This window comes from Aythya ferina, assembly GCF_964211825.1.
Source record: "Aythya ferina genome assembly, chromosome: 6".
NCBI classification, from domain to species: Eukaryota; Metazoa; Chordata; class Aves; order Anseriformes; family Anatidae; genus Aythya; species Aythya ferina.
The window spans coordinates 10,980,096-11,000,808 of NC_140303.1; the positions used below are offsets into that span (position 1 = coordinate 10,980,096).

Consider the following 20,713-nt stretch of genomic DNA (forward strand, 5'->3'; position numbering starts at 1 on the left):
TGCTTCTGGCTCTTGCCCTGCCTGGGCATGAATTTTGGTTTACCTGGGGTGGAGACCTGTTGTCTTTAGGGCACGAGGGCTGCAGAGGTGCTGTCTGTGGGGTGGTCAGAGCCAGGAACAGGCTGCCTGGAGTGGCTGTGGTATGTGGAGACTGCGATTTCCTCAAATCTTGTTGCTGTCTGGATTAAGACAGTAGCCCAGAATGAAAGTGGTGCATTAACTCAACAGGTCTCCTGTCGGCTGTGTTAACCCCAGCCCTGGCCAGCCTGACTGCTTTCCACGCCACTGCTTCCCGTGGGGTATCAGCGTTAGAGTCAGTGTGGTTTTCGTTAGCTTACGCCTTAAAATTTGGGTTTGGGACTCTTCCACTGTTCTTCCACTCCTCGCTTGTCTTTTCTGTCACTCTGCTTTGATCACAGCTGGTGCGTACCATGCGTGACGGTCCCTCGGGAATCTGTTAGCCTGTTCTTCGTCCTGATACTCTAAAGCACCAGATAAAACTGGGACCAGTCGTAAGCCTCCAGCCAGCTCCTGCTTCACTTGCTCTTTGCTGTCTTTGAGGAGCTGTTGTTAGATTGTTACCCATTGATTAACATCATCCAGGTGAGATTTTTGCATCAGGTGCCAGTAAAGGTCCAACTCTGGTGGTATCTGCCCAGGGTCTGTGCTTTGCTACCTGGGCTGAGCATGTTTCAATCCTCTGTGCATGCAATTTAAAGGTCTGTAACAGTTCCTCATGACGTGCACCGATCCCCACCGATGCTAGCTGAACGAGTTGCTTCTCCCTTTGATACTTGCAATGATGAAATCTAACTGCAGAGCTCTGCTCAGCATCCCTTTTCCATAGCACATGGAGATAGGTCTGCTCCCTTCACTGGTGTTTTTTGAGGAGCAGGCTGCTGACAGGCTCTGTTTTGCACCATCACCATACGGTGCCTTGCCCCTGGCAGGTCCTGTGCTGGCAGCAAGAACAGCTCCCAGAAGCGTGGACGTAAGCAGAGGGCAGGGCAGAACCTCTCAGCCTTCGCAGCGAGCAGGAGGGGATTTCTTTCCTGCTGTCAGGCAGGAGCTCCCTTCATCCCTACCCAGGCAGCTGACCCTGTCCTGAGCATGGCTTGGGTCAGACATCGCTTGATCTTAGTGCTCCAGAGGATTTTGGCTATAAATTAACACTGTTGTGAGGCCCAGCTGCTGGTCTCCTGCCACTTCATGCACTATGGGCTGGCTGAAGCAGGGACCCTGCACAATCTTTAGTTCTTTTGTTGCCGTTTCTAGCAGAAAGGCAGCGTGGCTGATGTTTGGGATCTCACACGTCTCTACTGTCTGTGCTGCACTCTGCTAGCGGGTATCAAACGTAACCGAAAGTAAGAGACTCAGCTGAAGGACAGAACAGCCAGCATTGTGCTTATAAACGTCAAACAGAAATTCTATCAGCAGTGGGAACCCTCGTGTTTTAAGGTACAGGCCCTCTCTGCAGAGAGCTTAGGCAAATGCAGTGTTTAAAGCACTTTATCCCATAATCTTTCCTCTGTTTGTGGTGTTACGAGTGATGTGGCGTTACAGGGAGGAGATCAGATGGACTCCAACTTGAGTTCAACTGAGCAGCTCCTGTGTGCCTGTCAAGTGAGTTACTTAATGTCAAAGTGACAAAGTAGGGACCTCTGTAATTGCTCTCTGGTCCAAAATACATAGCCCTCCCTCGAGGAGGATGAATTAATAGAAATCTGTCTTAGCAGGGAAGTATTTTTCTATGTCTGTCTAAGCCGTGTTGAGTTTGCATGGATTTCAGATATTCATTTGGCTCTTGAACACTGCTGGGAGAGAACTGATTTCTGTTGCAATCATTTTACTATTTGCAAATGTTTTCGTTGCTCTATAGATAGCAATCTGTGAAAGCAGTGGCCATGTGGGTTTCTCATGTCAAGAAGCCAAATTCTATTTTCATGCTATGCTTTATTCAGTCCAGAGAAATCCATTGACTTGAGCAATGCAGTGCTGGCGGAGCCAAGAGAGGAATGTGGCCTGAGGAAGCACGACCAGAACCTTTAATAATGCTCTACATTTGCAAATGTTGTATGGGTTTTTGCAAAGCTGGCAACAAAGGGCCTTACTGCTAATTTTGTGCATTGTAATCAAGCCTGGCTTTGTCTTTAAAAGGGCTTTTAAGGGAGTTTTAGTGACACCCACCCCCAATACCACAGTAAACTTGAACAAGCACCGACCTAGGTGAGGTCTGGCTCCATTTTTGAGGCTTTCTGCAGAGGTTACTAACTGAAGGGTTTCTGTGACTGCCTTTACAGCAGTGCCTGAGGGCACGCTCAGCTGTAACTGAACAACCTCAGCTCTGGATTTTTATTTGGATTTACCACAATGCAAATGCAGCTACAGGAGCTGAGATTTAAAAGAATGATGTGATTGATAGACCACAATATGAACCCTTCAGCTGGTCACAGGTCAGTTATCTTCCATCACGGGGACAGGTAAAGTGTGGTCCTCCCCCCATCTTTAGGGCAAGGCTTGGAGCAGGGGCTCAGTGACCCAGCATCAATTTTACCCGGGGTGAGCGTGGCCTCAGCCCTTGAGGCAGCTGAAACCCTTGAGAACGTTCTTGATTTTAGTTATTTAAGGGTCTGGCTGGACTGAGGACCATCTCCTTTGGCTCAGTTCTTGTCTAAAGCAGGAATTACTTTATTTTCCCTCCCCCCTTTTCTCTCTCCTCCACCTATTCCCCCGAAGCTGCCCCCTGCAGCATGGCATACATACTCAGAGGCTCTCTGCGCTCTACTGGGACAGGGGGATGCAGCTGGAAGCCTTTAATTAACAAACTGCTCTACAAATAGTCTCTTCGTGCTTCATTGAGATGTTTGCTCCATCTTGTTTCAAGGCAATGTTACTCCAGATCAGAATGATCGTCTTCTTCCTAGATTCCATGGTAGCAAAGAGAATCGCTTAAACTGGTTTGTAAATCTTTTTATTAAAAGAGTTGTTTTTTTCTTTTCCACAGTAGTAAAGCTTTGGCACTTACAGTATAAAAATAATCACTGATCATAATTACACCAAATTCCTCTTTGTCAACTGCATACTAAGTGTCTTTAATACATTTTATTCCCATATAAAAACACTTGAAGGTCAGGGGAACAAAACTGATAAATAACAGTATGAGATACAAAGATACAGCTAGGAAAATACTAGGATCATTGAGAAAGAATTAGGACTGTGCATATTTTAAATATCACAGTGATTGGATTTGCTTTTCCTATCTTATTGCTGGCTGCACGCTTATGTGAAAGCAGAAGTGTTTGGTGGACTTTCCTATCTCTAAACTTCAGTAATGTCGTACTCAAATGTTGTTTGCATAGCACAGGAACCTTTAATTTCTACACTCTCCCTCCCCCTTAATAGTTTGATCCCCTGCCAATTTGGGTTAGCATCCTCCCCCCTCGCTTTTTCCTTTAAATTTGAGAATACTGACTGGTATTCAACACTTTGAGCAAAAACAAGACAGTTGCTATCATGAGAAAAGTCTGAAACACTCCAAGAGTGGCGCTTGGAGAAGCTGTGAGTTGAGCTTAAGCTGGGAGAATGGCTCCAGAACGAAGGGCCATTCTCCAAAGATGCAGTTTGGCTAGCATCACTCCAGTTTGGATGGTAATGGTGGCAGACAGGTATTTATGCTTTGGTTTGGCTGTCGCCCTTGCCGCAAGAAGTCTTGCTGGATGTTACTTTCCCCGTGGATGTTGTGTGTCTGCCTGTACATCTAGGGGCATGAAACACTCAATGGGGCAGTTGACATTCTGTCGGGAGGGAAGGAAAGCAGTTAGCGCTCTGTCCCGGGAGGGCAGACACTCGGGGGGGGGCTGCTGGGTGCCAGCCCGTGCAGCTGCTCAGCTTCGTGAGCACAAAGCAGGGGCTTCACAGCAGCAAGGAGACAAGGACATCACTACGTGCACTACTGCCAGAGCATGCAGGCATCTCCCGGAGCTGCTGAGTGCCACTAGAGCCCCGCTGACGCTGTGTGTGGAAGTGTGAGCTGGCCTTTGGTGAGCAGAGTGGTGGTTTGCTTTATCGACAGCTATCAGCCACAAGCACAAAGCTGCATGCTCCTCTCAGCCCCCAGGCCCTGCCCAGACCCCCCCCCTTCTCTGTGCCCCGGACCGGCCGCACATTTTGGGAGGGCAGAGGAGGAAAGCATACTCACGGTGTTGGTGGCCTGGTGGTATCTCTGTGTGAACTGCGTGTAGGTGTGGCCGGCTGAGCCTTCGGGGGCCACCTCCACGCTGGGCCGGCGGCAGTTGTCACAACGCCAGCCCTAGGGAACAGAGCACCAGTTAGACCTCACACACGGGAACAGCTCCACCACCACCGAGGTTGTTCCCTTTTTGTACCACACAGGCCCTGAGTCCAAGGCCCTACAAGTGGTTAAGCTCTCCTACTAATTATTTTTCTTCTTCTCCAGGCCTGTTTTGGCCAGACAGTGAGACACCATCTGACCAGAAACCTGACAGTCCTAAGACTGCTCTCCTCACTGCACGCTCGGCGTGCCAAGTCCCTCCTGCTTACCTGCTGTCCTCCGTAACAAGTGCAGGAACAGATGGCCCCGAAGTACTCCTTCTGCCACTGCTCCCCGACTTGGTACATTTTCCCATCATCGTAGCACGTGGTCTCATCTGTGGAGAAACAGAACTCGGTTGCAGGGCCTGTGCTTGGCTCTGGCAGTAGCAGAGCTCACAACGGGAGCCTCTGACCAGAGGCCTGCTGGCTGGCGTGGGGAACATCAGTCATTTCTGTAGCTCCCTAGACACTTTCAACTAGACCGTGAGGGTATTTGCCTGACAGGAGCAATGCTGTTTAATTCATGTTGCTGAATCCAAAGGATCTCCAGGTGACAGGCCCTGCAGAAGTGTCCTGTGCTGCTGATTAGGGCAATCTGTACCACTTAGTGAGGTGACACATCCCTAATGTGTGGCTTTGGGGTAAAGGCAGGCAGGCACTGAGTGTGCTGTGACCTGAACTAAGAGGGTTTTCTTTGTAAGCATAGGATTTCATGTGGAGTGTCATGCTTTCAGCTCCTGGGAGAACAGATTAAAATCTATTCCCAATTTAGCCTCCACAGCTTGGATCTAATAACACTGATACCCTGCTTGCCACCATGGCAGTACCCAAAGTGAATGGGAACAGCCTTGAGATGGATACCGAAGCTTCCCAAATTGGTGCTCTTAACAGCAGGAAGTGACTTACGAGGTTCACACTTGAATTCTCCTTTCCCATTTCCAAGGCAGGTGCAGCTCATCATCTGGCCGTTCTCCCCCTGCCGGTCCCACTTCTCCCCGATCTTGTAGTTCACACCGTTGTCGTGGCACCACTCTGGAGAAGGCACAGGAACATAAGCAGGAGTTACCCCACGTGCTGCGGTAACACAGCAGGAGAACAGCTTGATGTTGTCTCGGAAACCAACAGAGGGGCAAGAGAAAGAATCCCTTCAGCTCTTGTGGGTCTTGAGGACAAAATCGCCTCCGACAGCCACACATTTAGTCCCCAGCAGCTTGTAACTGGTGAGGTCTGTGACACATGTGGGAAATGGGTAGAGCCTCTTAGGAAAAGAGTAAGATGTGACAAAGATTGGTGTTGGAGAGGGCTGGAGAAGAAGAAATACGAAGTAGGAAGGGAGAGAAAAATATTTTTGAACAAATACCCAGTAAAACTATCACAAACTGCAAAAGAAAACCAGGGGTGAGGCATGTGTATCAAATGATGAAATATCGATATTAATCCAGTAAAACAAATGTCTCCCCTGCAGTCACTCTGAGTCTATGCAAATTGCAGAAGTTTCCTTTGTGCTTAGCTTACTCTGCAATTTAAATGCATCGGACGTGTTGTGTTAAACCACCACAGATTTTTGTTCCATGCCCTTGCATGAAACCTGAAACTCTTCCATGTAAGCCTGGGTCCTGCCAAGACCGAACCTTAGAGCTGTGGCAGTGGCATTGTCTGCTCCATGGTTTCAAAGAGCCACTGAGAGAAATCAGAGAACTGGTTCTGCAAGATGCTTTGCAAAGCAGGCTCTGGACTTGCTGTAATACCCACTGAAATCCACACAAGTTCTGTCTGGCCCTCTGCAACATAACTGGGAGGTGAAAATTCAACCAGAGTTTACTATTCAAAGCTGTCTTCTTACATGGCTACTCAGATATCATCATTTAGGCACCTTGTCTATCTCACATTTATTTACCCATTGCCTAGATAGACCTGGAAAGGGTAGGAAAATAACAAAAACATGTAACTTTAGTGGAAAAAGTCATCGTATATCAACACCATATTGATCACTGCTGATGCAATGAATAGCAATGCTACACGAGTTGCACAGCTGAGAAATAATCAGAGTTTTCCATCACTAATAATGATGCAAAACCCTGATTTGGTTTAAAAACTGAAGAGCCAGTGGTCATTCGCGTCATGTTTGGATCAGACTGGCTGTCAAACATGCCCTTAGAGCTCGGGGGGGTTAGGGACGGGGAGGGGTGGTCAGAAGCCAGCTACTCACTAGAAGAATCGCATCTGAAATGACCACTGCCAAAGCCTAAGCACTGGCACCAGAGTTTAAAGCCAGTTTCTGATAACCGCTCCCACTCCTCGCCAATGGAATAGAAGGAGCCGGTGAAAGTGTCGTAGCAGGTGTCGTCAGCCGGCTGGTTGAGTCCTTCAGACACTGGAAGGGAAAGAAAAGAAACAGGCATCATACACAGCAATAGGAGCTATTGAAAGACAGAATGATTTTCACTGAATATGTGCATTTTTTTCCTTAAAACATCGTGGTAGTAATGGAACTACCCCACGGGCACACGCCTGATGACTGTGTCAGCGGATCAGACTCCCTGCGATTTATTTTCCATTTGCATGTGTCAGAGCAGTTGAATGAGAAGAAAAGCCGACGTGAAGGCTATTTTCATTTTGATTTGCCAAGTTCCAAGCAAGTGTGAGATTTTGCATTTGCTGCTGAGAAGCAGCAATCTGAGTTAGCCTGTGTAGGAGAAACGTGCTGTGAGATGCTGGGGACAAAGGCAGGGGGGTGGCGGCTGCATGGGTGCTTTTGGGGGACATTTCAGACCCTAGCTCATGGCGGGGTGATGGAGTGGAATGAGACCTTGTTGGAGAGACAAATTTCCTGCCTTCTTTTTTGATCTCAAAATACACAGGATGAAATGGAGGGAGGGAAGAAACGATTGCTGATCGTTTCCCTGTGCTGGTACAAGCAAAGTCCGGGTCCCGCAGGGTGTGTGTGGGCTCTGGGCTTTCCAGCTGTGGCAAACGCTGCCTCTGCCCACAAGTACTTGTGGTGGGTCACGAGGCTGCTAAGTGCAGCCTGTCTGTGCTTCATCAGCATCTCTGCAGGCAGCCTGCCCTGCCACTGGACCTTCAGGACAGCCCCGTGGTGCTGCTGGCTAGCCAGCACAGAAGCAGAGGCAAATGACTGATGGAGCACTTAAACTGGCCACCGGCATCCTCCCACGAGCACACTGTGTTACTGTGACTGCAAGTCCTCCCTGCTGGGCAGGAATCTGCACCACCAGCAGGATCCCTGACTTCCTTGGAGAGCTGCAAGTGCCAGATCTCTTGCCCTTTCTCTCCAGCACAGACCCTTGAGGAATGTATGGAGCCTCAGGGCACGTTCTCCCTAATCAGACAACTGATCAAAACAGCTGCGGTCACACAATCAGTGGGGCAGCTATCCAAAACCAGCAGACCTTACAAATTACTTGGCCCAGTTCCCTGCTGGCAAAGGGTCCTTTCAGAACTATTCTTGAGCCAGGGCACCAGGTACTCGCTTCCTTGATCAAAGAAAGTGAGGCAGGTGCAGCAAAGGCTCACCTCGACTCCAGAGCTTTCACTTACCAGTATTGCCAACCGTGACTACCTCCTCCAGCACCTTTTGTCTCCGGTGATCTTTCAGGGCTTCCACTATGATGTTGTAGGTGGCCCCTCTCGTAAGGCCGGTGAGCGTAGCACTGGAGGAAGTGCCGGGGACCCTGAACTGCAACAACAGCAGTGGCACGTCACCAAAAAGGGAAGGGTGGTTACTCCTTAGGTGTCACCCCACTTACAAGACAGAAATGGTGTTTAGATTGACTTATGCACTGTACTGTGATGCAGCCAGCTTGTTCCCCTCAGTGAGATCTTCAAACACCACTGAGTTAATTACTTTGGGCTGTGGTTTGTCATGGGTAAGTTATCACCATTTCAGGGAGACAGAAATGGAGGGGGAGAAAGGAGACTGGCTAAGCAAGTCTTCGGCTTGGAGGAGCAGAACCTGAGTCTTCGAAACTCTAGAGCAAATTCCCAGTTGTCTCCCTGACTACCCCTTTCCTTGGCGAAACGTTGGTACTGACAGCATTGCAAGGGCTTTGCTTTGGCTGTTTTATCCTGTAGCCTCTCAGTGAACGAGAAGCATTTATCCTTCCTGCCCTCAGCTGCATTTATAAGTCTAAGCCAACCCTGCCTGCCACCTTTAGCACAGTAAAAGGATGGAGGGCCCAAGAGCGAGTCCAACACCATCCCCATGCTCAGGCAGTTCGCTTACCTGCAAAGTGTCTTCGTCCTGGCTGACGGGCTGACATGAGATGATGTACTCAGTGCTCTCCAGCAACGGCCTCCAAGAGATGGTGGTCTGAGAGAGAGCCTCCTGCCCCGTGCTGTCGTTGCGCCTGGGCCCCCGGGAGTGAGGGTAGGAAGGTTCGACGATGATCGGCACTTGGTACCCGGGGATTTCGATGGCTTCGTCCACGTTCGGCGGCTGCCGCCTCGACCCTGGCCTAAGGGGAGTTGCTGTGGTGGGTACAGGCCGCCTGTAGCCGTGCTCCTCAAAGAAGACTTGCTGCCCCTGGTGTCCTATTGTCTGGGGGTGCCCTGAGGTGCCTGGAAGTTGGATACCGTTTCCATTGTCATACCTATTGTTGGTGAGGTAGGGGGTCCCCTCGTCGATGGAAGGTACGTCGAGAATGTCGGGCTGGTTGGGGTGCGGTCTGGTAATCAACGTGGGAAGCTCATCTAGCCAAAGAAAGGTTAGAAGCCATAAAGCAAAGCACGGCAAATTAACAGTGGTAAATCAAACAGCTGCAGTGGGTGCTGCACACTGCTCCAAGCGAAGATTAGCAGTTGTCCCAAGATACAACACACTTTTTATGATCTCATTGTGATTACCGTGAAGGCAATGATTTCTCTCTCTATATATTTATATGACATATAAATATATTTATTTCATACATGAGCATAAGAAGTGTGTTGGTATGAATTTTTCATACAGCAGAGCAACAGTTTTGAACGCTGCATCCCAAGGAAGCCACCAGTGCTCAAACTGAGAAGATGTAATTACAACAGATATTCTGAGGTTATCAATTAAGAAAACCACTGGTGTGCAGTAAGAAACTAGCCCCTAGATGGCATTCAGATATCCAGAGGGTATTTTGCAGGTATCTCAATCTCAAACTGTGGAGGAGGTGAAGAGAGAAATGCAATGGGCAACAAATAAGTGGATTCTGCCTTTGATGGTATAGTAAGCTAGAAGGAAATGAATATTAGCCTTAAATTAATTACGGATTAAGTACCCAGCCCAGAATCAAGCACCAAGCATGTTGATTTGTTCTTGGTGTTCAAACATAGCCAAAAATCATTCAAATAACTTAGGAATCTCACCTCCTGCATCCTAGAAAGGAAATCCTCCTTACAAAGCCTATTTGACTCAAAAAAGAACGGCCAAATAGTGTGAACAGGATATTTTACATACTACTGCTGTTTCATTCTTGAGTCGGTATTCCCCAAGAGGGGGGCATCACCTCCTGTTAGCACACAACAACCACCCAGAGCTTTATTTTACCTGTCCTTTTTTTGCCCATCAGCGGTTCACTCTTTTGATTGTTCTTCACAGCAATGATGTAGATGACGTATTCAGTTCCTGGTTCCAAACCTAGGGAGGGAGGAAAGACAAAATTTTATATTTAAAGAGAGAGAGGGGGGAAGGCCTAATGATAAAATGTGACGGTCAGCTAAGAGAAGGACAGCTTTGTTCTGTTATTATAGTTTCTAATGAGAGTCAGTGGTTTTATGGGCATGCCTGTCCTATAAACACAATGCATGTCTCCATTCAGATCCGCTATCAGATCTGAACAATACACAGATGTTTCCTTCCCCTGCCGCCACAACTGTTGTGCACTCAAGCGAAAGAGCCCATGATTCTGGCACTCCATCAGTCACGCATTCTGAAGACTCATGTTTTGTGTCTGCAGCATCTGCAATCCTAGCTAACAGGGTCAGATTTCAGCTTGTTCTGAGGAGCATGGGGCTGGACTCTTTGTACTGCCCCCAGAAGGCACGCAGGAACAAAGCTGGGATTTTTCTGCACAGGGAGGGAGGGAATTCCTTAGTGCTTTCTGTGCTGTGATGTTCTTTGCTGTGGCTGCACGAGCTAGTGGTATATTTACGCAAGGTAAGAGGGCAAGGGGTGTTGAGAGGATGGAGTCAGACAGTTCCCAGCTACTAGTAAAAGAAAAACAACTCTTAAGCTCAAGTGCTTCAAGTGAGGAGCTCCCAAACAAAGCAGAGACACGTACCAGTAATAGTGGCCTCGGTGGTGCTGGGCCGAGGGCGAGGCAGGAGCTCCTTGGCTGGTGAGCCAGGTTTCTCGTACCTGATGATATAGCCTGTGATCTTGGCTCGGGGGGGCTGCCAGGTAGCCAGGAGGGAGTTGCTTGTGGTTGTAAGGAAGCGCAGGTTGGAAGGAGCATCGATAGCTAGGTGAAAACAAAAGGAAACCAAGTCAAGTGCAGGAAAGGCGAGCAGCTTTACCCAGACTCTCTCTTCTGAGACCCTTTTCAAACTCAAAAATAACACGTATTGCTGCGAGTCATAACATTATATGTGGTCGGATATGCACAACTTCTGCCCGCCCACAGGTGATCGTTGTATGAACATGAGCAGAGAAGTCAGGCAATGTCATTACCCGTGGAGGCATCAATCACTACTGGGGAGCTGCGTGCATTCTCGTTCAGAGTGTAAAGGTAGATCTTGTAGTCAGTGCCAGGTTGCAAGCCTGAAATGAAGTTGAAAGAAACATTAGCTTTTCTTGCAAAAACAGTACGTACACTACAAAAGGCAGCTCCAGTTAGAAAAGAATCTTCACTGCTGAAGATTCTTCACACTATCTGTTGTAATGTTAATCTGAGGGAAATCATCTAAGAGGGAGCAAAATGTCTTTCAACAACTTATTGGAGACTGCTCTTAATGACTCAAATATTTTTTCCTGTATTACACACATCAAGGAAATTCTGCTACAAAGCAAGAACCCAGCACACCTGCTGATGGCCTGCTGAAGCATCTCACTCACCAGTGATAGTGTAGGCCCTGACATCAGGGCTGATGGTCCTCTGGATGGGATTCTGGCCACTTGCTGGGATGGCATCGATTTGGAAGCCGGTGATGGTCTCGGTCTTGGTTCTCCAGGTAATGGTGATGGTTGTCTCTGTGGCATCTGTCACACGGGCTCTACGAGGGGGACTAACATCTGCACCAGAAGGAAAGTCTTCTGTCAGTACTGCAGGGATTGTGAATCTGACCAGCTAAATGTTTGTGAAGGCCTTTGTTGGACAGGGTTTGATCTGTCTCTGGGCCTCCCCACCCAGCACAGAATATTTGAGGAGGATCCCCCACTTACTTTCAAGAGTGGTCACCACCCCCTGGGCTGGTCGGCTGGTCAGAGAGTCCTTCAGTGCATACACACTCACTTCATACTTGGTTGCCACCTAGAACAGAAGAAGTTACACCATGTTATGACAAGGACCTGACAGGGGGAGAAATGCCCTTGCGTTTGGTAGAGCCCCGTTTCTTGCTGATCAGTTACTGAGGTATGAAACCTTAAAATCAATCAGTGAGGGATTAATGGGATGATTCTGACTTCCACCGGTCATGAGACATGGACCCTGGTAAACAGTAGTGTTGGTAATGCTGTTAGTGTACATGTGTGCACCCAGGAGCAGAGGAAATCCTGGAAGAAGCTTGTCAACCCTCATTTTGGGATCTCTGTGCTTCACAGCTCACTCTTCAGGAAAAGCTAATTGCTATCCTGTTTCTCCTGGGGTTAATGGATGCCATTTGCTATGATAAGGTGCTCTTGCTGTGAAGAAAAGAGAATAGTGGAAGTTAAAGCTTTAAGCATGGTCTTTAGTCTTTGACTGCATCAGACCAGGAGTCCACTTAAATTAGAATGTATTTTAAGGCTCACTTTTCAAAATGATTCATAAAACTCCTTAAAAACAGATCAGTAGCTTTTTAAGATAGCAGGCACCCCAAGAGCAGTGATTTTCAGCATTTTCCAGTACACGAACTACTGAAATGTTTCCAGTGGAGAAGATGGCTATATAGCAAATTTAAGCATACTCATAAAAGACCTGCATTTTTTACTTACATTTTGCAGATGTCTTAGAAATAGGCAAGACTGCCAGATCTCCCATATCACAGCTTGAAAACCACTGCGTAAGGTCACTTTATCTGACCTCTTTTGTAAAAGATGAGTAAAAGCATTTTTCTGGGTTGTTGTTGATTGTGAACCTGATGATTTGCATTTGATTAAGGCATCCAGTCTCTGTGCTAAACCAGGGGGGAAGGAGGAATGCAGATTCAGTAGGCCAGTTCCTCGCCTTTTAAAAACTATGATAATGAATAGTTACAGCTGATGGCTAGCGAGACTTCAAACGGAGTCAGACCCCCAGGAACTGTAATGAGCTACTCCAGCTGTGGTTTCCAACCCAGGAATTTTAAACAGGTTCAAGTTTTAACATTTCCTTCTCATAGCACACCAAAACACACTTCTCTGCATCGCGCAAAAGAAAGTTACCATTAATCCAGACACAACGGCAGATGTACTGTCCGGAGAAAGGTTGATTTCTTTCATAGGACCAGTCTTCTCTTTGGGGTTCACTCTGACTCTGTAGCCAGTCAGACGAACGTTTGGTGCATTCCAGTTGACGGTAAGACTGGTGGGAGTTACCTGAGTAAACTGCAGGTTTGTTGGAGGTGGGATTGCTGCAGAAATCAGGATTGGCACACGGTTAGTTTGAAGGAGATGATGGTCTCAGATAAAACAGTACTCTGTCCTGAACATGAGACACTTTCAGGCCTGAAATACATGAGGGGGAAAGCAGTGTGCTTCCTGCAAACACAGGTGCACAGCACCATGGAAGGGGATAAGGCATTCAGGAGGAGATTCTCAAATCTGTGGTGAGCCTTTTCTGGAGAAATAAAGGTCTCCTTGCTTCAACCCCGAAGTTAGGTGAGCAACAACACTGAGATACAAGGTGAATGCTTTGGGAGGTGTTTACACCTGTAATAGGCCAATCTGTTTTAATTCTTCTGCCTGCCTCTGCTTTTCATCACACGGCTGGTAGTTTAGTCCTGCTTCACTTGTCTCTCTCTGTTCACTTCTAAAGCATGACTGATGTCTTACAAAAGTAAGTAGGAAGCAGGCTCAGGAATCGCAAAGAGGATATAAAAATACTGCCAAATGCAGAGGGGAAGCATTTTACAGCCACTTACACAAGTGTAAATTACTACACAGAGAGCAAGGCAATGGAAAAGCAGAGCTGTGGTGGCCATAAGGCTCATCACAAGAGGCTGTTTGTGAGCTAATATATCTGATATCTTTAAAAACAAATGCTTGCTTAACACAGGAAGCATCCACTGAAACCTCTTGCCTTACTGTTTGTAATCTTCAGGCTGTAAACAGGGAAAAATATTCCTTACTATAGTGCCCCCTATTAGCATATTGCTGTGAAGTTTTCTAATTTTATAGACTGGAAATAAAAGATGTTTCTCCCTTGCTGCTTTCCTCAAGCAGAGCTCAATCTAAAGGCCATAAGAGCCAATGGAAGTCTTGAATGGCTTCAGATACACTTCTGAACAAGCCACAAAGGGTGAGCCACAGCGAGTGGGCTTTAAAAAATTACTCCATTTGCATTTCTGGCAGGTAGTCAGCCAGCTGTTTCAATCATTACAGCACTTTGCTTAGGTTTAGTGCAGCAATCTGAACACTAGGAACCACTGTCCTCATTACAGCCCTGGAATTAGAGTGCCAACTTTTCATCCACAAATGAATGGGAAACCTTTATTACAAAGGTGCTACCGCGACATGTCTGGCACTGTGCAAGCTTTGTGATGAATTCCATATTGCTAGAAGTAATTGTATCTCAAGGAAGAGTTTCCTTTTCCTTTCTCACAAAGGACTTTTAAATGCGCTCTGCTCTGGGTTGGATCAGACTGGCGCATTGGGGAATGCGGTCTCCTGAACAGAGAAGGCCCTGTCCTTGTGGAGGTGATGTGAGTGCAGGGTGGGGGCATACACATGGGCTGCAGTCCTTAGGGCAGTGCCAGTGAAGGATGCAGAAGCTCTGAGACTTCTGAGTCAAACTATCTCCAAGCTTTTCACACTGATCTGCTCCACGAGGAGGTGAGGACGCTGGGGGCTGGAAGCTGCCCTAATCTCTCTGGTTTTGGTAACTGCTTTTGGTCACAGGGCCCCCAAACCCTACAGACAAGACAAGGGTGTGGAGAGAGGGTATTCCCACCGGGCACTTGGCTCCCTGACTAGGGACTGAACATCACCAATCCACTCAAGGACTGAGAAAAGGCGAATAAGGTAACATCCCTCCTTTCCCTGCAATCTGCTCCTTCATTCCAGCTGGTTTTTCCTGCATGCTGCAGGCTGATTCAGCTGGCAGCCAGCTCTCCAGTGCCAGCTCCTCCTCTCGGAGCAATCACATCCCCTTTGCTGTCCCGGGGGGCTTCCCCAGGGCCGAGCACCAGCAGCACACTTTACCCAACGGGGCAGAAGCTGCCATGGCCTGCTGGGCGTGCAGTTAGAGGTGTACCTGTGGACTGGGTCCCAGTGAGGGGCAGGCTCTCCATGTCATCGTATATGGCAACGATATTGATAGTGTACTCAGAACCTGGCCTGAGGCCATGCAGCTCAGCAGTGTCTTCTTCGCCACCTGGGGCCGGCAATAGCTCATGGATTCCATCCTCAGGGCTTGAGTAGGTCACCCTGTACCTGGTGACTTGCCCCTGCGGGCTTTCCCAAGCAATTTTGATGGAATCAACATCCACCTCAGTGAATGTTAGTCCTTTAGGGCGGTCAATGTCTGTTAGGCAAATTAACGGTAAGAGGTTAAGTGATAAAAAGCAGGTTGTGGGTGAGGAAAATCAAAAGCTTCTCTATTACATGCAAAGCAGTTTTCGGTTTTGCGCGGGCGAGAGGGTACTTGATTCTCCTCTGTGCTGCACCTTGCACACATGCTTACGCCTGTGCAGAGTCAGGCTGACAGTCTGCGGGTGCCGGACAGCAGGAAGGCACTCTGAGCCTCGCTGAGCACCTTCAAGGCAGCCCAGACCCCGCTCTGTACCTGCCTCTGAATCCCCTTGGCACTGGAACCCCCTTCAGACACCTCCAGCAGCATTAAGCTAGCTTCAAGTGGTCAAGAGGAAAGAATTAAGGATCTGGCCATCTCAAGACCTGTTTCGTCAGAGCCAGTACGTGGTGCCCAGTGCTAAAGGCAGCCAGACAGCCCAGCTGACTCGGTAAGTTTGCGTTCATGCTGCGTTAGCTTTTCACTATCGTCAGCTGCTGTGCGAAGCACCAGTCCGAGGAGAATCAGTCCCGCTATTTTCTTTCATAAATTAACATCCAATTAACACACTTATCAAGAAAATTACTCAGGATATTACATTTTAAGATATCAGTTAGGAACAGAAAACTTTTCAGCTCTGTATTGAGTGCACAGAATGTCCCCAGGTGCAACTGGGTGATGCACACACGTCCTAATTAGACCAATTAATTAGATTTTCCTAGAAAGGAAGCTTGGTGCTAGACTGCAAGGTAAGTGAGCCTTGCTCCATACAAGTCTACTGTGGCTACCACAGAGCTATACCCATCTGTCATACATAATAAAAGGAACTATAATGCCATTTTTATATTGCCTCCAAATTATGCTCATCTAAAAGATTGAAACTTTATTTGCCATGTTATGTTAGTCCTGAATTTTCCACGTTTTCTAGTTGGCAAAGATGATTTTTTCCAGGAACTTTTTGGTTTGAAACTGACGTGAACTTTCCCCTTCTCTGAAAAGCTTCAGGGAAGCGTCTGTTGTCTTTAGGACAGTCCTGCAACTATTTGTGGCTGAGCTGTGGTTTTGAATGCAAGCTTGAACACAGGAATAGTGTATATGGAAATTCCTGCCCCAGAGATGTCCCTGAAAAAGGCACTTTACATCAGAGGCGCCCTTCTGAATTTATTGCCTGTTCCCTCTTGCCTCCTCTGTGCTCAGAGCAGTACTGTCCAGGCAGATAAGAGCAACTGGAGGGTGGCTTTTTTTTTTCTTTTGGTAGTGCCTAGTCACAAATTCTTGGTAACTCATTCAGTTCCCTTTACTCCTTTGCACAGGACAAATGCTCCAAGTTCACTCCAGTCCCTTAGGAGTAATCACCTTTGCCAACTAACTCCATAAAGGAGATCTTTGCACATTTTTTTTCCACTGATTGGCTGAAGGCAAAGCCCAAAGAGACTTCGTGGCTTTAGTGAAAGAAAATTGGAAGCGCAGCATTTTGTGGGGTGGAAAACTGCATTTTGCCAGCGTCTGGGGGAGAAGGACTGCATTTTTGCCAGCATCTGCAATTTAGGTGCGTGGTACTTATCGCAGGGCAGGCCACCTCACATTCTCCTGGGAACGAGGCACCTGCCGCTTGGCTTCACTGGAGATGTGATACTGCATGGTAGATTCAGACATCAATAAATAACGTGTGTTTTGTTACCGCAAAGTGGAATACATACTGGTGACAGCTGTCTCCACCAAGGGGAGGCTCTCTCCGTTCTGATTCTGAGCGTAGACACTGACCATGTACTCAACTGTGGGCTGGAGACCTTCAATAGTGACTTGTGTTTGATCTGGCAGGGAAAGAACAACGTTAGTCTGTCTGCAGCTGCACAAAGCTGTGGAGAACTGGCCTCCAAGCACTCTTGGATGAAGGGCCTATATTAGTCATTTCACGACTGAACATTAAAATGAGAGAAGTTTGACACATCAGGTTTAAATTCTGCTTGCACTATGCTTCTCTGGCAGTGCAGGACAAGGCACCTGCAATTTGCACCTGCTCAAAGACCCCACAGCTCAAAGGGAGAAGATTAACACAGTAGAAAAAGCAAGATCTGACCAGTTCTTGTTGTTTTCTGCAATAGGATTGACCATTAAGCCCAAATGCAGCACAAACATGCCTGAGCGATGAGATCTGCAAATCCCACAGAACCTTCTGCCCGTGTTCCTAAGAGCAACCTGAGAGCTGACTGGCCCTTTACGGTCACAAGATCAAGGGACTAAGTTCCATATGCTGTGCCTAAGGGACAATTTGACCCTCCGGATGTTGGTGGAAGTTTTGCTGGATGGTAGAAAACCCAACAGCATTCACTTAAAAATCCAGATACCTCTTGGATACACTGAGATTGCCAGGAACAAACCTTTGCAGCAGAGTGGCATCACAGAAGTGTCAAGTTTTCAGGGCAAAAAAGTGCCCTCGCTTCTGCTGCATGAAACTTCAGTGAAGTTAGCAGGATGGAAAAAGTGTAATCAGGAAAAAGTTTGGTTTGGAGCATATGCCTAGCACCTGGTAGTGCTGATTCTAGTGGTCCAGTCTTGCACGCTTTATAGACCTGTTGAAGGATGTCGTGTACTCTTACCTGGAGGGACATTTTTAGTTTTTGTGGGTCCATGGCCTTTCTTGGGGACAGCTGTCACCCGATATCCTGTGACTGGGGATGTTGAAGGGAGCCATCTGATGCTGATACTGTTGTCCTGCACATCGGTAACTTGCATCTGGGATGGTGTGTCTATTTCTGGGCAATAAAAACAGGTTTTCTGAGTACAACGCTACAGGAAACTCTCCCTCCACAGTTACCTCCTAGCTGAATTTTTATTCTTCTCTCTTTTCTAGGCTGGGCTTCTTGGAACAGAAAACATGAGGGACAAATAAATAGCAGCATGCTAGCCCAGAGCAAAAAGGTCTTAACCATGCTATATGAGTGACATACCCATATAAAGGTTAGCTGAGGATTTCTGTTGTTTTTAAAGGTTACTAAATGCTTTCATCTGCAGCTACGGTAGGAGTAGGATTATGCTAGATCCAGACCAGAAGTGAGAAGAGTCCTGGAGTTAGAAATTCAGGTCTCATTGCAGTCACAGTGCACCAGAAGCACCAGAGTGCAGCCAACCAGGACTTTTGATACAAGAGCCCAACAACATTTCCACTCCACAATGAGTCAAATATTGCTTGTCCCCATCTGGACTCCACTTGGTCTCCCCTCCTCCAAAAGTCTGAGTCTGTGATCCCCTTCTGTGTCATGTACTTATCATGCTGGGCCACCATTATATGCAGCTCCATGGAAAATGATGTGTTTAAAACACAGCCTATGGCTTCTAACACAAACCAGGGATCAGTGACAACTTTTTGGGGGTAAGCCAAAACAAAACTGTTGTGGTTCTTTTTTGGTGATGTTTTTGTAGAGTTTTGTCATATAGACCGGTCTCACCTGTTTTGTAGGTGACAGTAACTGGCTTGCTGCTGGCAGGGCTGTCTCCACGACCAGTTACAGCGTACACGGTGATAGTGTAGTCCACGCCAGGTTTGAGGCCAGTGATGGTAGCAGTGGACACGGTGCCAGGCACTGTAAACTCCTGTACAGGGCTGCTTCCACCTAGAGGATGATGTGAAGAAAAAAAAAAATGTAATGGATCTCTTTGAGTATACATTTTCAATCATAAAAAAACAGGACAATCTTAGATGCATTAAGTTGAAGAGAAGATGATGTTGATTTCAGTGAATTTTGCGTCAGTTTTTTTCAGTCCAACCCAATGAAAAATTAAATATGCACACAGAACCACCTCTAAAATGACTGGAGTGCTCCAAATGCTCCTTTTTGCAGGGGGCAGATGAAGATAATTTGCTCTCCTGCATAAATAAACCTTGTATTCGACAATCTTCTTTAAACATGCTGCAAAGATCTCAAAGAGAGGGGTTTTTGTCTGCTGCAGTCAAACTGTCTCTGCTATTTGCTGTGGCTTTCTGATAGCCTCAGACTAGATCTGCTGGTCTGCAACTGCCAGAGCAGCTTGCCCTCACCTGTTTCACCATAAGTGATCCGGTAGTATCGGACTGTCACTGCAGGAGCATCCCAGGAGATCACGAGGCTGGTTGGGCTGGTGGGGGTAACTTCCAGGTCCCTTGGAACATCAGACACTAGAAACAGAAGTGAGAGAGAGTCTGAACACAACGTACATCAGTTACAGATCACACCCATCACACTATACTCTGCTTCTCATCTGTCTTAGTTCTAGCCCCTTAGTTCTAGATGCACACATCTACAAGTGATGTATCATATCTGGTTTTAACAGCATCTACCTCACTAGAGGACACCCCAAATCCTCAAGGCAACTTTTAGTCAGCTTACTCGTCCCTCAAGGCTTACCTGTTGTTTGCTGGCCGACCAAGGGCACGCTCTCCTCCCTGCCGTTGATGGCGATGATGCTGACCACATACTCGGTCCCTGGGAGCAGGTTGGTAAGAGTGATGGAGTTCCGTGAGGGGGGCACGCGGTCCTCCTTGGGCTTGCTGGGACCATGCTCTGGGTGGTACCGGATTCTGTAGCCAGTGATGGTGGCACGAGGAGCAATCCAGTGGACGGTGAAAGAGTTGGCAGTTATATCCGAGAAGTCAAGGCCAGTGGGGGAATCGAGACCTGGGTATTTCAAAGAGACAAGAGACTGAGCTCAGCTGAACTAATCATCGCCACTGTCTTGTTGCATGAAGCTCGGTACCATGACTCTGCCATATCTTAAACCAAATGCTACTCAGCTCTGGAACTAAACACACATGTTCAAGATCAAAGCAAGATAAACAAGTACTGGAACACAACTGCAGGAAAGTGTACAGCAACTTTGGTCAACATCTGAAGTCTTCTCTAAATAAGCAGCCTGACGTGTTTTAATATTTGTTCTTACACAGACAACACAACATAGAGCAGCACACAACCAGCAAGCTCTGTTACAGCTGTAAAACAAAAGTCACTGACGGATACAATAGGCTCTGCCTGGGCTCACATGACTGGTACATTCACACTAGGGTCTATGATGCTCTATTTAGAACCAAAAGTTGTGGCTTACACCTAATGAGATATTAGACATCCTAATATTTCCCAAGTTGTGGATTTGCATTGCTCTTTGATATCTAGCTAGCTGATGGTCTGTCAACAAGGTGACCACACAAGCAAGGGCAGCAAGATCAACTTAATGGATGACACTAATTAACACACATCTTATGGTTTGTCTAAGTACCTGTTTTCTGGATTCCAGACAAAGGTGCACTCTCATGTTGCTCAGAAACGCTGTAGACTCTCACAAGGTATTCAGTACCAGGAAGCAGATCTGTGGAGTTTAAGTAAAGAGGTTTAGACATTTCTTTACTAATGACTAGAAGTCACTTAAAAAGCTATGCAATTTTAATTGTGTTTATGGGGGGTAATCAGGTTTTACCTGAAGGAAGATTTGAGCCTTTGGGACAGTCAAACTTAAATCTTTTTTTGAAGCATTACTGTTGCCAGAAATGTGTTAGCCTGAAGGAGCATGGTAAGCTG

The 20,713-nt window shown here is 47.2% G+C and overlaps 1 protein-coding gene across 7 annotated transcripts in view; it reads right to left on the reverse strand.

Annotated features, from left to right (window-relative positions):
- Positions 1 to 1,933: 1,933 nt before the first annotated feature.
- FN1 (fibronectin 1) overlaps positions 1,934 to 20,713 on the reverse strand; it is a 52,437-nt gene continuing 33,657 nt past the window's right edge. For 2 of the 7 annotated variants that reach the window (XM_084523617.1, XM_084523622.1), the window contains 20 exons: positions 20,415 to 20,504; positions 19,550 to 19,819; positions 19,204 to 19,320; positions 18,614 to 18,778; positions 17,765 to 17,920; positions 16,865 to 16,978; positions 14,910 to 15,179; positions 12,881 to 13,068; positions 11,702 to 11,789; positions 11,375 to 11,551; positions 10,991 to 11,080; positions 10,602 to 10,781; positions 9,869 to 9,958; positions 8,576 to 9,042; positions 7,891 to 8,029; positions 6,542 to 6,706; positions 5,239 to 5,364; positions 4,561 to 4,667; positions 4,199 to 4,309; positions 2,955 to 3,794 (listed from right to left, as the gene is read on the reverse strand). In XM_084523617.1, the coding sequence (XP_084379743.1) occupies positions 3,720 to 3,794; positions 4,199 to 4,309; positions 4,561 to 4,667; positions 5,239 to 5,364; positions 6,542 to 6,706; positions 7,891 to 8,029; positions 8,576 to 9,042; positions 9,869 to 9,958; positions 10,602 to 10,781; positions 10,991 to 11,080; positions 11,375 to 11,551; positions 11,702 to 11,789; positions 12,881 to 13,068; positions 14,910 to 15,179; positions 16,865 to 16,978; positions 17,765 to 17,920; positions 18,614 to 18,778; positions 19,204 to 19,320; positions 19,550 to 19,819; positions 20,415 to 20,504 (3,185 nt within the window). In that variant the 3' untranslated portion in view covers positions 2,955 to 3,719. Of the gene's footprint in view, positions 2,921 to 2,954; positions 3,795 to 4,198; positions 4,310 to 4,560; positions 4,668 to 5,238; positions 5,365 to 6,541; positions 6,707 to 7,890; positions 8,030 to 8,575; positions 9,043 to 9,868; positions 9,959 to 10,601; positions 10,782 to 10,990; positions 11,081 to 11,374; positions 11,552 to 11,701; positions 11,790 to 12,880; positions 13,069 to 14,909; positions 15,180 to 16,864; positions 16,979 to 17,764; positions 17,921 to 18,613; positions 18,779 to 19,203; positions 19,321 to 19,549; positions 19,820 to 20,414; positions 20,505 to 20,713 lie in introns of those variants that run through there. The other 5 variants (XM_084523623.1, XM_084523621.1, XM_084523620.1 and 2 more) reach the window with 4 other exon arrangements.